General features: G+C 42.9%; 1 protein-coding gene across 1 annotated transcript in view; it reads left to right on the forward strand.

The window, feature by feature from the left end:
* Window positions 1-18,230, forward strand: part of LOC124034067 (neural proliferation differentiation and control protein 1-like) — a 55,590-nt gene that overhangs the window by 21,680 nt on the left and 15,680 nt on the right. Inside the window, exon 2 of the mRNA XM_046346783.1 lies at window positions 12,685-12,846. Within this exon, the coding sequence (XP_046202739.1) occupies window positions 12,685-12,846 (162 nt within the window). The remainder of the gene's footprint in view (window positions 1-12,684; window positions 12,847-18,230) is intronic.

Consider the following 18,230-nt stretch of genomic DNA (forward strand, 5'->3'; position numbering starts at 1 on the left):
TTGTTTTTCCACCTTTTTTATTTTATTTATTGTGGATTTTAGAAACACTTCAAATAACATTTAACATTTACATTTAAGTCATTTAGCAGACGCTCTTATCCAGAGCGACTTACAAATTGGTGCATTCACCTTATGACATCCAGTGGAACAGCCACTTTACTATAGTGCATCTAAATATTTTAAGGGGGGGGGGGGATGAGAAGGATTACTTTATCCTATCCTAGATATTCCTTAAAGAGGTGGGGTTTCAGGTGTCTCCGGAAGGTGGTGATTGACTCCGCTGTCCTGGCGTCGTGAGGGAGTTTGTTCCACCATTGGGGAGCCAGACCAGCGAACAGTTTTGACTGGGCTGAGCGGGAACTGTACTTCCTCAGTGGTAGGGAAGCGAGCAGGCCAGAGGTGGATGAACGCAGTGCCCTTATTTGGGTGTAGGGCCTGATCAGAGCCTGGAGGTACTGAGGTGCCGTTCCCCTCACAGCTCCGTAGGCAAGCACCATGGTCTTGTAGCGGATGCGAGCTTCAACTGGAAGCCAGTGGAGAGAGCGGAGGAGCGGGGTGACGTGAGAGAACTTGGGAAGGTTGAACACTAGACGGGCTGCCGCGTTCTGGATGAGTTGTAGGGGTTTAATGGCACAGGCAGGGAGCCCAGCCAACAGCGAGTTGCAGTAATCCAGACGGGAGATGACAAGTGCCTGGATTAGGACCTGCGCCGCTTCCTGTGTGAGGCAGGGTCGTACTCTGCGGATGTTGTAGAGCATGAACCTACAGGAACGGGCCACCGCCTTGATGTTAGTTGAGAACGACAGGGTGTTGTCCAGGATCACGCCAAGGTTCTTAGCGCTCTGGGAGGAGGACACAATGGAGTTGTCAACCGTGATGGCGAGATCATGGAACGGGCAGTCCTTCCCCGGGTGGAAGAGCAGCTCCGTCTTGCCGAGGTTCAGCTTGAGGTGGTGATCCGTCATCCACACTGATATGTCTGCCAGACATGCAGAGATGCGATTCGCCACCTGGTCATCAGAAGGGGGAAAGGAGAAGATGAATTGTGTGTCGTCTGCATAGCAATGATAGGAGAGACCATGTGAGGTTATGACAGAGCCAAGTGACTTGGTGTATAGCGAGAATAGGAGAGGGCCTAGAACAGAGCCCTGGGGGACACCAGTGGTGAGAGTGCGTGGGCTGTCTTTGGTGTAAGCTTACCCTGGTGTGATGTTTTGATATCCATGTAAATCTCCCTCGGACAATGTGGCTTTTATCAATATATTCGGCTCTATTTACTCTGATTTCAAAAATGCAAATTAGCATCAAAGTAGACATCATACAAGACTACAAATCCCTGCAAGCTCCTGCACTTCATCTCTAGCTGACACTATAGCTGTCATGTAGCTAGCCAGTTACCATGATCCAAAACAAAAGATATATTGAACATTTTAACATTACTCTTCCATATTTTAACTAATTTGTTTTTATTCATCCTTTTGGTCTCGTACAGAAGACTATCCTAGTAGCATTCAGATATGTATAATGTGCCATGAATAGTAGGCTAGTTTTTACAAAGCAGCAATATAAGTAGCCAGCTACCAACCTAGGTGATATTAGCAACATACCTTTTATTTTATCAGATCCTTTTCTCCTTCAGCCGGTGGAGGTCTTGATTTAATGCCTTATCATTTCTGACAACTATATGAACAAGGGGAAATCTCTTTCAATTCGTGGTAATAGAATGGACTGCTGTATTAAAGCAATTCCGAAGTAAATTGTTGACATGTACTGTTGCAGATTATAAGCCAGTTTAACACTCAACACATCTATCCACAATCATAAATGAATAAGCATATTTATTTGAGAAATATGCACCTAGTCACCCATCTATCAGGTCCAACACCTGAACTCCAACGATTGTTTTTAAAGAAATCAAAATGGTAAACAATACATACTCACCGGCCAGTTTTAGGTACGCCATCCATTCTTGAAAATGGGCCGCACCTACAGACAGTGAGTCATGGCTTGTTATATGATTCTTTTTTAAATGTTTTATTTCACCAGGTAGGCTAGTTGAGAACAAGTTCTCATTTACAATTGCGACCTGGCCAAAATAAAGCAAAGCAGTGCGACACAAACAACAGCACGGAGTTACACATGGAATAAACAAACATACAGTCAATAATACAATAGAGAAAGTCTATATACAGTGTGTGCAAGTGAGATAGGATAAGGGGGGGTGAGGCAATAAGTAGGCCATAGTGGCGAAATTATTACAGTATGGCAAATTAAACACTGGGGTGATAGATGTGCAGAAGATGAGTGTGCAAGTAGTAGTACTGGGGTGCAAAGGAGCAAAATGAATAAATACAGTATGGGGATGAAGTAGTTGGATGGGCTATTTACAGATTGGCTATGTGCAGTGAGCTGCTCTGACAGCTGGTGCTTAAAGCTAGGGAGGGAGATCTGAGTCTTCAGCTTCAGTGATGTTTGCAGTTCGTTCCAGTCATTGGCAGCAGAGAACTGGATGGAAAGGCGGCCAAAGGAGAAATTGGCTTTGGGTGTGACCAGTGAAATATACATGCTGGAGTGCGTGCTGCGGGTGGGTGCTTCTATGGTGAACAGTGAGCTAAGGTGGGGCTTTACCTAGCAACGACTTATAGATTACCTGGAGTCAGTGGGTTTGGCGACGGATATGAAGGCCAGCCAACGAGAGCATACAGGTCGTAGTGGTGGATAGTATATCGGGCTTTGGGGGCAAAACGGATGGCACTGTGATAAGACTGTTGCAGGAATTAAATTCCTCTTTTAATACCCAATTAAAATTAAACACTCTGTCAATTCATAAGGATTTGTATGACCCTTATTTTATAAAAATGGACAGAGCCCAGTCTTGAAGTCAAACAGCAGCTTTTATTCACGAGAGTACTGCTCCTTACACATTTTACCACAGGTTATAAACTGAAAATGACGGAAAAAAGCGTTTTCTAAATGTTCCGTCTCTTCTTGACACTGGTAGAAAGGCTCTATAGTTCTCAAGCTTTCCCACCTCACCTAGAGCCAAGGTCTGGCGATATAGTTAATTCATTTCTACCAAGGAACAGACAGTCATTGTTCTAATTCTTGATTATATTTACACACATTATATTCAGTACTAGGATTAAAAGGAAAATTCATATATATACAGTAACATAATAGTATTCTGATTAGTACATATACAGTAACATAATAGTATTCTGATTAGTCAGTCCTGATTGAAATGTATACATAATTAGTCATTATTGATAAAAATTCCCTTAACATAAGACTGCATCCAATTTGCTGAGTAGAGTGTTGGAGGCTATTTTGTAAATGACATCGCCAAAGTCCAGGATCGGCAGGATAGTCAGTTTTACGAGGGTATATTTGGTAGCATAAGTGAAGGATGCTTTGTTGCGAAATAGGAAGCCGATTTCTAGATTTAATTTTGGATTGGAGATGCTTAATATGAGTCTGGAAGGAGAGTTTACAGTCTAACCAGACACCTAGGTATTTGTAGTTGTCTACACATTCTAAGTCAGAACCGTCCAAAGTAGTGATGCTGGACGGGCGAACGGTTGAAGAGCTTTCATTTAGTTTTACTTGCATTTAAGAGCAGTTGGAGGTCACGGAAGGAGAGTTGTATGGCATTTAAGCTCTCTGGAGGTTAATTAAACCGTGTCCAAAGAAAGGCCAGAAGTAGACAGAATGGTATCATCTGCATAGAGGTGGATCAGAGAATCACCAGCAGCAAGAGCGACATGATTGATGTATACAGAGAAGAGTCGGCCCAAGAATTGAACCCTGCGGCACCCCCATAGAGACTGCCAGAGGTCTGGACAACAGGCCCTCCGATTTGACACATTGAACTCAGTCTGAGAAGTAGTTGGTGAACCAGGCGAGGCAGCCATTTGAGAAACCAAGGCTGTTGAGTCTGCCGATAAGAATGTGGTGATTGACCGAGTCGAAAGCCTTGGCCAGGTCTATGAATACAGTTGCACAGTATTGTCTCTTGTCTCTTATCGAGGTGCACCCATGACCAGCTCGGAAACCAGATTGCATAGCGGAGAAGGTACGGTGGGGATTCGAAATGGTCGTTGATCTGTTTGTTAACTTGTCTTCCGAAGACCTTAGAAAGGCAGGATAGGATAGATATAGGTCTGTAGCAGTTTGGGTCTAGAGTGTCTCCCCCTTTGGAAAGCTGACACTGTCATCTCCCTCTTCAATCTTTTGAACAGGCTAGTAATAGGGATTGCAACAATTTCAGCTCATAATTTTAGAAAGAGAGGGTCCAGATTGTCTAGCCCTGCTGATTTGCAGCTCTTTCAGAACATCAGCTATCTGGATTTGGGTGAAGGAGAAATGGGGAGGCTTGGGCAAGTTGCTGTGGGGGATGCAGGGCTGTTGACCAGGGTAGAGGTAGCCAGCCGTAGAAAAATTCTTATTGAAATTCTCAATTATCGTGGATTTATCGGTGGCGACAGTGTTTCCTAGCCTCAGTGCAGTGGGCAGCTGGGAGGAGGTGCTCTTATTCTCCATGGACTTTACAGTGTTCCAGAACTTTTTAGAGTTTGTGCTGCAGGATGAAAAATTATGTTTGAAAAAGCTAGCCTTTGCTTTCCTAACTGCATGTGTATATTTGTTCCTAACTTCCATGAAAAGTTGCATATCGCGGGGACTATTCGATGCTAATGCAGTACGCCACAGGATGTTTTTGTGCTTTTCAAGGGCAGTCAGGTCTGGAGTGAACTACAGGCTATATCTTTTCCTGGTTCTACATTTTTTTGAATGGGGCATGCTTATTTAATATTGTGAGGAAAGCACTTTTATAGAATAACCAGGCATCTTCTACTGATGGAATGAGGTCAATATGCTTCCAGGATACCCGGGCCAGGTCGATTAGAAAGGCCTGCACGCTGAAGTGTTTTAGGGAGCGTTTGACAGTGATGAGGGGTGGTCGTTTGACCGCAGACCCATTACGGACGCAAGCAATGAGACCGTGATCGCTGAGATCCTGGTTGAAGACAGCAGGGGTGTATTTGGAGGGCAGGTTGGTAAAGTAGGCAGACTGGCATTGAAGCATTCAGGTGATGTTCGATTGATTGATAGAATAGGACATTGTGACTAAGCAACTTTGAGCGTGGTATGATCATTGTTGCCAAGTGCCTGATCCAGTGTCTCAAACGGCTAAACTCCTGGGCTTTTCATGCACGACAGTGTCTAGGGTTTACCGGGAATGGTGCGACAAAAACAAAAAACATCCAGTCGGGGGGCAGTCCTGTGGGCAAAACAGCTTGTTGAGTATAGGGCGGAATGGCAAAACTCGTGCAAGCTAACAGATGGGCCACAAACAGAAAAATAACGGAGTAGTACAAGAGTGGTGTGCAGAACGACATCTCGGAACGCACAACTTGTTGATCCTTGTCTTGACCACACCGGGTTCCACTCCTATCAGCTAAAAATAAGCTAAATCAGCTTCATTGGGCACGCAATCATCAACACTGGACAATTGAGGAGGGGAACAACATCGCCTGGAACATGACCGCGAGATCAGTTTTCTTGAGTGGCCTGCTCAGTCTCCAGACCTCAACTCAATAGATCATATTTGGGATAAGATTGAATGGGCTGTAAGCAGCATGAATGTACCGCCTTCCAATCTGCAGCAACTGCGTGATGCCATCATGTCAGCATGGACCAACATCCCTGTGGAACGTTTCCGACACCTTTTTAGAATGCCCCAAATAATTCAGGCAGTTCTGAAGGAAAAGTGGGGTCTGACCCAGTACTAGATGGGTGTCTCTAATAAACTCTCTGAGTGTATCCCTTTTATACATAACATATAAAAATCTGAATTTTTAAGTAAACATTAAATGATTTATTAATCAATGCCACAAACCTGGGACATCCAGAAGCACCATATGAAGCATTATTACTCTCCGAGAGCGCACAGATTCTTATGCTTTTCCATTTTAGGAATTAGACCAGCACAAATGGCATGTAAAAACAGTATATTTTGGTGGATGAGTTAGAAATGGAAAAACTGGACAAGGAAGGTAGGTTTTATATAAAATACTAGGTCCGCTCCAGCAGAATGAGAAACGCACTAAACATACTCAAAACAAGGAAGCCATGCCTAAACGCAGCTATATCAACACATTTCTTGTCTATTTACCAGGTCCATGTTGCTGCTGTTAATTGTGAGCAGCACGTTTACCACTGCATTCAGTCTGAACCCCAGAGTAAGCAGGAGGACAGCATTACATTAAAGAGGTAGAAAAAACGGTACACCACAACACTTACATTTAAAAAATAAAAATACAAATTTAAACGCTACTGAGTCTAGATGTTATCAAATCAGGAGAAGAACAAGTGAAGGAAGCAGCATAGGGAAAATGGGGGAAGGCAGGTTGGGTTTAAAGAGAGATGGAGAGTTCCCGAATTGTCCGAAGTTGAGGGACCATTGGGCTTAAAAGGCTTATTGTGAAATAAAGGGAAGCTAGAGAGATGTTTGGTCATGGAAAAAACATAAAAGTAGATGCTAAATGTTGACAGTACGTCCAACCGGCCTCACAACCGCAGACCACGTGTAACCAAGCCAGGACCTCCATATCTGGCATCTTCACCTGTGGGATCAGGGGAGGGACGCTGAGGAGTGTTTCTGTCTGTAACAAAGCCCTTCTGTGGGGAAAAACTCATTCTGATTGGCTGGGCCTGGCTATACCCTCCCAGACCAACCCATGGCTGCACCCCTGTCGAGTCATGTGAAATCCATAGATTAAGGCCTAATGAATTTATGTCAGTTGACTGATTTCTTTACATAAAATGTAACTCAATAAAATATTTTAAATTGTTGCGTTTTATATATTTGTTAATTATAGAGATAAAGCCAGAAGATGAATGTACTTGTTGAACAGAGCTATAGCCAACATTCTTGCGTGTTAATATGGACATCACTAACTCACTGTTAAATTAGTCAAGGTCCCGACATCAGTGTTAGCTATCCCGCTACAGCGCTTTTTGATGTTGGGATGCGCACGCATCACTCGAACGGGCTGTTTGATGGTAAACAGAAAATGTCTCTAAACAGATGGAGCAGAAGTGAGCCAAGGGCCCAATATAGAACTGTCTTTTCTATAACACCCTCTGGAAGACTGTAAGGATGTGTCCCAAATGGAATCCTAGTATTCCCTATATAGTGCATTAGGGCACTGGTCAAAAATAGTGCACTATATGGGAAATAGGGTGCCATTTGGGACATACTTAAGTCTTAATACTAAACAATTAGCCTAAAAGAGGATGCTAATCAGTCTGGACTCTTCCTGTTGACATCCCTCAAACGGATAGACAGACAGCTTGATCGAGGCAGAGTCTTTTATTTGTAAATGACATGACAGGACACTGCCTGTCATGTTTTCAGATTAGCGCCCCCGGTCGCCACCCTTCAGTGCACTAGGTACACGGGGCTCAATGTCTGGCCTCTGACAGAAGCGTACAGCTAGCTATCTGACCTCACAGCCTGCCTAGCCCTGAGGATCACCAGCCCTAATAGGTGGCAGGTTGTGGAGGAGCTATCGCACGTGCCGTAGACCGTACCGTGCCGTAGTGCTCTGATAATCCCCATAGTCATACCATTTTAATTTGAGTCAATTAACCCTTATGTGGTGTCCGTGGGGCCCATTTTAAATGTTTACTGAAAGAAAAATGATAATGTAATTATTTTTTCAACTTGAGACACATTGGCCTTTGCTCATTTTATGTGAAGAACATCGGCTGCAGAGAGACAAGTTAGCTGCAATCAGGTCAGTGTGGGACAAGTGGGTGGACCGCCTTCCCTTGTTTTTACAACCCTGGGGCCAATGTTACTGTTGCTGAGCAGCTTCTGCCATATAGGGGCAGTTGCCCCTTCAAGCGGTACATACTGTCTAAACCCACAAAATATGGAATCAAGATCTGAGCTGCCTGTGTTGCTGCTTCATCATATGCGTGGAACTTGCAAGGGTATACGTGGCAGTTAGATGGAGGAGCCCCTGAGAAGAACCAAGGGATGTGGGTTGTCCTGGATGTGACACAGGGACTCCATGGCCACAACATCACAACATCACACGTTTTTACATTGCACAAGTTGGGACAGGAGCTCCTCGAGGAAGCCGACGATGGTAGGAGCAGTACGTAACATTACAAAACCATAAAAGGAGGGGTGGACAATTTAGACAAGCTGGTGACTGGCTACAGGTGCAAAAGAAGAACCCTACGCTGGCCGTTTGATATTCTTCAACGTCTCGGCGTACAACACGTTTGTCATGTTGTCCTTCCGCTTTGTTCATTTCAAAGCAAAAAACATCAATAGTGATAACTTTTGCATTTATATTTGTTGAATATAATCATGATTTTATTCCACCCATGTCTTGATTATTTATATATGTTTTTAAAGGGATAGCACTTTTATTGATATATGTGATCTAGCAGAGGTAAATGGCAAATGTTAACCATGTATGCTGTCTATATTGCTTGTAATATGTCAACATTTTAAGTCTTTATGTAAATTGCTATAGCTGTATTGTTTTGAAAGTCCAACAACATTATTGGGTTATGAGACCTGCAAACATTGGGTGAATAACAAAAAACATGACCCCCACCACACAAGGGTTAAATTTTAATTCTGTTTATGAATTCATTGGAGTTCCCATAAAATCATTGCCATTGTTTTTCTATTCCAGGTCTTCAGTAGTTTTAAATGGAATTAACTTTGGCAGACAGTTCATAGGCATAAAACCCCTTAACATCAAAATGGAGGAGACCGTCTACTTGACTCACCTCAGTTTGGTAGAGTTGGAGAGATCGCAGTACTACATTTACGTCTTCTGTTTTGCATACAGTATGCTGCTAGATGGACTACAGCGCTTCCCAAATGGCACCCTATTCCCTTAATACTAGGTCAAAAGTAGAGCATTAGATAGGAATATGATGCCATTTGGGACGCAATGTGTGCTGCCAGATGAACGCGACAACCTCAAGTGTACCCAGAGAGGATTTGGTTATATGCGTCAGTTGTGGATTTATTGACCCACGGATAGGTGTGGAGAATGATGGAAAACTTGTAGTCGGTTGTGCCTGCTTAGGCGGCAAGCAGCTGGATGCTGCCTATGGAAGACCATCACTAGTTGATATGGATGCTTTGTAAAGACCTGGGTCTTGTTGTTTGTTCATACCCCTCACAACCTATTTTCTCCTTTCAATGTTTTTGTCATTTTTAATTACATGGTTTACAGGGTAATCTCAAGTAGTTATTTTAATTTTATTCTTTTGTCACGCTGCTGAGGATATTGTTGAGAGACCGTGCTCTGAGGAAAATGAGATGGGGGGGGGATTATAGGCTGCTGGTGCTGAATGAAGATTACAGGAGATCTGCTCTCTGTCAGAACCAATTGAGAAGCCTGATTTGTCAAGTGCAGAAACAAGCCATTTGGGCCAGATATTGAGTTAATTAGTCAGATCAGGAAAACTGAACTTGCGTACCAAATTGCACCCTATTCCCTACATAGTGCACTACTTTTGACCAGAGCCCTGGACGAAATAGGCTGCAATTTGGGACGTAGACAATGAGAATGAGGGAGAATAATTATAGGTCAGTATTACTAGCTTTTTTTAGCTACCTTAAAATTACATTCAGATAAGATTCAAGGGTTTGTATTTGCTTTTCAGGGTCAAAACTCATGAATATCTCATTGATAACACTTATCAGAAGCAGACTGGAGCATAGTTTACTACTTAAAATAAACACTATGTCCTTTAAAGTTTACTAACCCACTGAAAATAAATGTTCTCTTCTCGCTATCGTTCGTCTTAATCTTAGTTTGTCTTAATCCCACCTTCCCCCACCCCTTCTCTCCATCCTCAGATTCTGCATTCACAGTTTGACTCACACCTGATGTCACGCTGTCTGTTGCCATGGCAGTCGTTATGGCAACCACGGCAGCCTAGAGTTTCAGTGGTTGGCTGACTTCTTTTTGGGGGGAGAGTCAGTAAGGGATTAATATTGATTAGTTTACTTTGAATTATTTGCTTCCCTCAGCCTATTGAATGCTTACAGAGCATTGGCAGGCAGAGAAGAACAAGCCTACGGCTGGTTGTATGAATCCTCTAACAGCCTTGCTAAGTCGAGCCCAGCCAAGACCTCTCACACACACACACACACACACACACACACACACACACACACACACACACACACACACACACACACACACACACACACACACACACACACACACACACACACACACACAAAGACTAAGGATTCTTCCCAAATGGCTATTCCCTGGCCTATGTAGTACACTACTTTTGACCAGGGCCTGTCATTTGGTTGGTTAGGAGTTTAATCAGCCTGCCTAACAGTAAAAACACCTATCTCAACATGACACCAAACATACAACCCAACAGGAGCCTTGGGCAGACTGACTGACTCACTCACTGTTCTGGTCACAGTGAGGGTTACTATTCCATGAGAAAAGGGCCTTTAGCTAACCGCACAGTCTTTTCCCTTGTCTTAGCACCCACCTGCTGGCCCATATAGGCCCCCAGCCCAGAGAGCCTGTCCACCTCCACCCCACTACACACCGGTCAGGTGGCGACAGAGACCACATGAACATGGCCCCAAAACGACATCAAACACCGGTCAAGTAATACTGTAGTTTAATATTTTGTTCACATCAGAGTGAAGGATTTCAACCTCCTCCATCGTAGCCTAAACCTGCAGAATCATTTCTGACCCTTAGATAACAAAGTCTACAAACTAAAGACTGCCCTCAGACTTCAGAGGAGTTTGGTTTCTCTGACTGAGATTTGGTACAGTGAGGAATTTGGCTGGTTTTCCTGAGAAGTAGTGAAGTAGATGTCTGACTAGGTATATCCTCAGCTAAAACGAAAGCTGTGACTCAAATGGCACCCTATTCCCTATGTAGTGCACTTATTGTGACCAGTCATTGGACACTGTGCTATCTAACCTCCAAACGAGCTTCAATGCCATACAACACTCCTTCTGTGGCCTCCAACTGCTCTTAAACGCTAGTAAAACCAAATGCATGCTTTTCAACCGATCGCTGCCTGCACCCGCATGCCCGACTAGCATCACCACCCTGGATGGTTCCGACCTTGAATATGTGGACATCTATAAGTACCTAGGTGTCTGGCTAGACTGCAAACTCTCCTTCCAGACTCATATCAAACATCTCCAATCGAAAATCAAATCAAGAGTCGGCTTTCTATTCCGTAACAAAGCCTCCTTCACTCACGCCGCCAAGCTTACCCTAGTAAAACTGACTATCCTACCGATCCTCGACTTCGGCGATGTCATCTACAAAATGGCTTCCAACACTACTCAGCAAACTGGATGCAGTTTATCACAGTGCCATCCGTTTTGTCACTAAAGCACCTTATACCACCCAGCACTGCGACTTGTATGCTCTAGTCGGCTGGCCCTCGCTACATATTCGTCGCCAGACCCACTGGCTCCAGGTCATCTACAAGTCCATGCTAGGTAAAGCTCCGCCTTATCTCAGTTCACTGGTCACGATGGCAACACCCATCCGTAGCACGCGCTCCAGCAGGTGTATCTCACTGATCATCCCTGAAGCCAACACCTCATTTGGCCGCCTTTCGTTCCAGTACTCTGCTGCCTGTGACTGGAACGAATTGCAAAAATCGCTGAAGTTGGAGACTTTTATCTCCCTCACCAACTTTAAACATCAGCTATCTAAGCAGCTAACCGATTGCTGCAGCTGTTCATAGTCTATTGGTAAATAGCCCACCCATTTGCACCTACCTCATCCCCATACTGTTTTTATTTATTTACTTTTCTGCTCTTTTGCACACCAATATCTCTACCTGTACATGACCATCTGATCATTTATCACTCCAGTGTTAATCTGCAAAATTGTAATTATTCGCCTACCTCCTCATGCCTTTTGCACACATTGTATGTAGACTCCCCTTTTTTTCTACAGTGTTATTGACTTGTTAATTGTTTACTCCATGTGTAACTGTGTTGTCTGTTCACACTGCTATGCTTTATCTTGGCCAGGTCGCAGTTGCAAATGATAACTTGTTCTCAACTAGCCTACCTGGTTAAATAAAGTTGAAAAATATATATATATATTTTCTTTTAAACAGGAGTGCATTACACAGGAAATAGGGTGCCATTTGGGACGCAGTATCTATTCTGATTAGCTGTAGCTCAGTGAGTGGTAGGGCTGGCCTAGAGGCGTATTATATTAGATGACGTACTGTCAGGCACCAGTAATTATGATTCTATTTTTTCCTTTGTCTATTTTCTCTCTTTTTCACTCACTCTTCCGTTGTCACCTTAGGCACCCTGATAATAGCTAGGCTATAAGACTCATGAGATGCCTCTGTGCATAATGTTATATGCTTAGTTCTCTAGTGTGTGTGCGTGTCCAATTTGTGTGGAAGCCTCAATGGGTATTGTCATAGAGACTGGTGTTTTGATTGACAATACATTTGATTGGCATTTTTACAGGAACATGTTAAAATAAAATGTCTGCTGACGTAGGCACCAACAGTCAGGAAGAGATGGGCTCGCCTTCTCACTGTTAGCGCAGGTGGACTGGCGTTAAAATCCAAATGATGTGAATACTAATGTTACTCTGTGTCTTACTATCTCCACAGGGTCTTCTTCAGTATGCCCGCGGAGCTTAGACTGTGCCCGAGCAGGGCGTCATTTCTGCCAGCCGGGCAGCTCACACTGCGGCCCCTGCCTCAACCCGCTGGTAGAGAACTCACATGGCAGATGCATAGTGAAGAGGAGAGACGCTCACGCCCCCCATTTTGGTATGTTCACTTATCCCTACTAATGCCAATGCATTGCTGTTTCACTGATAGTGTAGAAACAGTAGCCAAAGCCACAAAGCATGTCTCGTTGCAAGCCTTGACCAAGCCTTTGGGCCAAATATCCCTTCTCCTTCCGAAATTCAAAAGATGCTGAATGTAAGTGCACCCAATGTTCCCTCTAAGCTTCTCCCTCAGGACTGCCGTGCAGACTAAATATCTGCCTGCGCAGAGAAGCACTAGTTTGAACTTCACTCAACTTTCTAGACTTTTCCCTGTTAACACTATCACCATTTCCCTTTACTGTGGTAATTGTGATTGAATCAACACAATATTAGCCACTTTCAATGCAACATACCGAAACAAAACGAACTATGCAAGACTTGGGGTGTTTCTCAAAAAGCATACTACCGTGCTCTGAGCAGGCAAATTGGAGCATGGAAGGTTTGGAGTATGTCCAAGTATGCAAAATGGAGCATGATGGGCACTTATCGAATGCGTACTCCAATTCTACATATTTTGAAGCATGCATCAATGCAAGCTTCAACGGAAAGTATGCAATTAAAAAAAAAAAATGCAACCACTTAAAAAATGTGGTAAAATTTCTTGACAACAGTTATTTCATTATTTGAGCTGAAGCGAGAGAATATACACTCCGTCATCATCGGAATGAAATGTTTGATATGTTAAAAAATACATGCTGTGTTAATTTTGGCATGTTTACCTGCCTACATACCGTAGATCACAAGCCCATAATAAGTCAATAGGGCTATCTAGCTAGCTAGCCACGAAGAATTGGTAGGTACTCCAAAAATATTTACATCTACCTTGCATAACATTAATTTGTCATATTTGCCTGTTTAACTAGCAAGCTAGTTAGATTATTACGATTGAAATATCTAGCTTATAATAGTTATTATTATTTGCTTTGTGAATATCTTGTTTTGTCTTGTTGCTATTGTCCTGGCTGGAAGACTGTTCAGTAAATGGGGAGGTGAAGCATGAGGTAATACATGAGGGAGAGTGCGAGTGCTTCTCAAATGTAATGTTTTATGCATTCTCCACATTCTCGTTCTCACAAGCGTACTCAAGAGAACATCGTCAGAGAATGCCCTCACAGCATGAGAGAGGAGCACTGTATTATGCATATTGAGTATGAAAAACTAACTATATATATATATGTTGTAAGCAGAATGCATCGGAGTAAGATTCTATTGCATTGACAGATATGACAGGCCCAAACTCTACACGGATCGGTGTGTCGTAACCAATCAGAGCTGCAGTAGGCCTATTTGCAAATATACCATTACCATATATGGATCTGTACCTTTCACTTTGAACTGGACTATGTTTACAGCGGCAAGGCAGCCTAGTGGTTAGAGCATTGGACTAGTAACCGGAAGGTTGCAAGTTCAAATCCCCGAGCTGACAAGGTACAAATCGGTCGTTCCTAGGCCGTCATTGAAAATAAGAATTTGTTCTTAACTGACTTGCCTCGTTAAAGGTAAAATAAAAAATAAATAAGCGGTGTAGGCAGCAGACAACTCCTGTTGGTCTTTAGTATTGGTGAATGGAATCTCTTTGTTACGGAAGGTTTTGCAGCCCAAAAACTCTAACGTCCAACAGTGAACACTGGGACAGTATATTTCAACATCCGAATGTGGGGTATGATGAGAGATGGAGTATGGGAAATTAATTTATACATGGTCATGTCATTAAAAATTATATAAAAGTGATATAACAAAAATATATTGTAACTAGAAGAGCTTTCACACTGTGTATATCAGGTTTACATCCTTTACACTGTGTAGGAAATATCAAAGAGGAAGATAATAATTTTGTTAAGATAGAAATCTAAAATCACATTCCTAACGAGATCATAGTTTTTGATGTTTTGCCCGTCAGTATGACAGAAATGCCTCTTTTAACCCAAGTGTATAAAAGACTTGAGTTAAGAATTATCATACCAGAGGGACCACAAGCTGCAGCTCGGTCTCCATTGGTCACGACCCTAAAAGAACAACACAAGTTGAAGACAAAGTAGCCTCTAACAATCAATGTTACAGTACTTAGAACAGCTACTCAACCCTAACTAAGAAAGTGAATAGGACCATCCGGTTATTCTCTTCAAATCATCGTCGACGACACTGCTCTCATCACAACTCTGGGGATCATCGACACAGCTGATTAGCTGTCCTCAGAAGACCACTCTTCCAGAATGAGTGAAAGTAAACACAGACAACTAAGGAGAAGGACATTGTGACCTCTTGTGGACATACAGAGACTTACACTAACAAACTAAGGAGAAGGCCCAATCGAACCCTTTTCACAAAGCAGAACCCTTTTAACGAAGGCCTGGGTCCAACAGAGATACACGATGAAGACCTTCAACACGTAAATACATGCATTACTTCTTACCCAAACGGGCACCAGTTCGGGGCAAGGTATTAGGATTACTGTGAGCATAGTTCCCGACTGTATCTAAGTGCTGTCTCTCTTTAACTCTCCATCTTTTGTAACAAGTGTCATTGTGTTAGTCCACTAGGGACCTGTTTTATCTTATTAAGTTTCAAATCAGTAAGTGTGTGTGTCATCATTTAGTTTGTTAGTAAATAAATAATCAAATCAGTTTGTGTGGTACGGAATGATCAGTTAGACTCAGGTTTGTGCAGTTTCAAGAAGTCTGCAACATTCAGAATGAGACTGATATGAGGTAATGATAATAATAATAATAATAATAATGGTTATGTGACTTATCGATTTATATGACTTGTGTATATATTCCTCAGTTTAATTCGGAAGATGAAACTCGTTAAACAACTTCCTCCATGGTTCCCCAAATTCCTACGGAGTTAATTGTTGCATGCTTAATTTAGTCTGGTAACAATTAAACATGGTAGGTAACTATGAGAAATAACACTCATCACATAAAGGAAAGTCACGTCATGAGTAGATACACTTGTTTTGAGATCAAAGCGAGAGCTAAATGTAGCCACGTGCACTTCTGTTCATATCCTTTGCTAGTTAGTGAGTTATTAGCCCAGTTATAGATTATTTGTAGTCAGCAATGGGGGAGTGATTGCTTTATATAAGAGATGCAATCATGTGCATTTCAAACCATCTTTGAAAAATTGAGTCAGGTAAAGTGCTTTTTCATATTTCTAAAGGAGCAGTGTTGTATTTTGAGACAGGCTTGAAGAGCAAAGTAGCCAATATGTGGAAGGTAGCATAATTTGTCTGATTCTCTGTAATAGAAGTTTAGGAATAATGATGCATTTTATTGTGTACAGTGGCTTGTGAAAGTATTCACCCCCCCTTGGCATGCTTCTTGTTTTGTTGCAATGGGGGGGTTGTATATCACTTTGATTTACACAACATGCCTACCACTTTGAAGATGGAAGATATGTTTTACTGTGAAAGAAACAAGAAATAAGAGTTGTAAAGCCACCTTTTGTAGCAATTACAGCTGCAAGTCTCTTGGGGTATGTCTCTATAAGCTTGGCACATCTAGCCACTGGCATTTATGCCCATTCTTCAAGGCAAAACTGCTCCAGCTCCTTCAAGTTGGATGGGTTCTGCTGGTGTACAGCAATCTTAAGTCATACCACATATTCTCAATTGGATTGAGGTCTGGCTTTGACTAGGCCATTCCAATACATTTAAATGTTTCCCCTTAAACCACTGAAGTGTAGCTTTAGCAGTATGATTCAGTTCATTGTCCTGCTGGAAGGTGAACCTCAGTCCCAGTCTCAAATCTCTGGAAGACTGAAACAGGTTTCCCTCAAGAATTTCCCTGTATTTAGCGTCATCCATCATTCCTTCACTTCTGACCAGTTTCCCAGTCCCTGCCGATGGAAAAACATCCCCACAGCATGATGCTGCCACAAACATGCTTCACTGTGGGGATGATGTTCCTGGGGGAGGAGAGGTGTTTGCGCCAGACATAGTGTCTTTTTTGACGGCCAAAAAGCTCAATGTTAGTCTTATCTGACCAGAGTACCTTCTTCCATATGCTTGGTGAGTCTCCCACATGCCTGTTGGCCAACACCAAACGTTGTTGCTTATTTTTCTTTCTTCTGGCCACTTCCGTAAAGCCCAGCTCTGTGGAGTTTGTTGCTTAAACTGGTCCCATGGACAGATACTCCAATCTCTGCTGTGGAGCTTTGCAGCTCCTTCATGGTTATATTTGGTCTCTTTGTAGCCTTTCTGATTAATGCCCTCCTTGCCTGGTCTGTGAGTTTTGGTGGGCGGCCCTCTCTTGGCAGGTTTGTTGTGGTGCCATATTCTTACCATTTTTTAAATAATGGATTTAATGGTGCTCCGTGGGATGTTCAAAGTTGCGGGTATTTTTTTATAACCAAACCTTGATCTGTACTTCTCCACAACTTTGTCCCTGACCTGTTTGGAGAGCTCCTTAGTCTTCATGGTGCCGTTATCTTAGTGGTGCCCCTTGCTTAGTGGTGTTGCAGACTCTGGAGCCTTTCAGAACGTGTGTGTGTGTGTGTGTGTGTGTGTGTGTGTGTGTGTGTGTGTGTGTGTGTGTGTGTGTGTGTGTGTGTGTGTGTGTGTGTGTGTGTGTGTGTGTGTGTGTGTGTATATATATATACCGAGATCGCCCACTCATAGCTATGATGTGGGCGTGCCCCAAGGGTCAATACTGGGGCCCCTCCTGTTCAGCCTGTACATTAATGATCTGCCTTCTGTCTGTACTGGGTCTGACGTTCAAATGTATAAAGATGATACAGTGATGTATGTGCATGCAAAGAGCAAACAACAAGCTGCACAAGAACTCACTACTGTAATGGTCCAGGTTACAAAGTGGCTCAGTGACTCGTGTTTGCATCTCAATGTGAAAAAAACTGTTTGCATGTTCGTCACAAAGAGGGCAACAGATGCTACTGAGCCAGATGTCTATGTGTCAGGGGAGAAGCTCCAGGTGGTATCCGATTTTAAGTACCTTGGCATCATACTTGATTCCAACCGCTCTTTTAAAAAGCATGTGAAAAAGGTAATTCAAATAACCAAATTCAACCTAGCTAATTTCCGATTTATACGAAATTGTTTGACTACAGAGGTAGCAAAACCGTACTTCAATTCTATGATACTCCCCCACTTAACATACTGCTTGACTAGTTGGGCCCAAGCTTGCTGTACAACATTAAAACCTATTCAGTCTGTCTACAAACAGGTTCTCAAAGTGCTTGATAGGAAGCCCAATAGCCATCATCATTGTCACATCCTTAGAAAGCATGAGCTCTTGAGTTGGGAAAATCTTGTGCAATACACCGACGCATGTCTTGTATTCAAGATCCTTAATGGCCTGGCCCCCCCCCCACTCAATATTTTTGTTAAACAGAAAACCCAGACATATGGCAGCAGATCCACAA

The sequence above is a fragment of the Oncorhynchus gorbuscha genome, linkage group LG04, assembly GCF_021184085.1.
Source record: "Oncorhynchus gorbuscha isolate QuinsamMale2020 ecotype Even-year linkage group LG04, OgorEven_v1.0, whole genome shotgun sequence".
Lineage (NCBI taxonomy): Eukaryota > Metazoa > Chordata > Actinopteri > Salmoniformes > Salmonidae > Oncorhynchus > Oncorhynchus gorbuscha.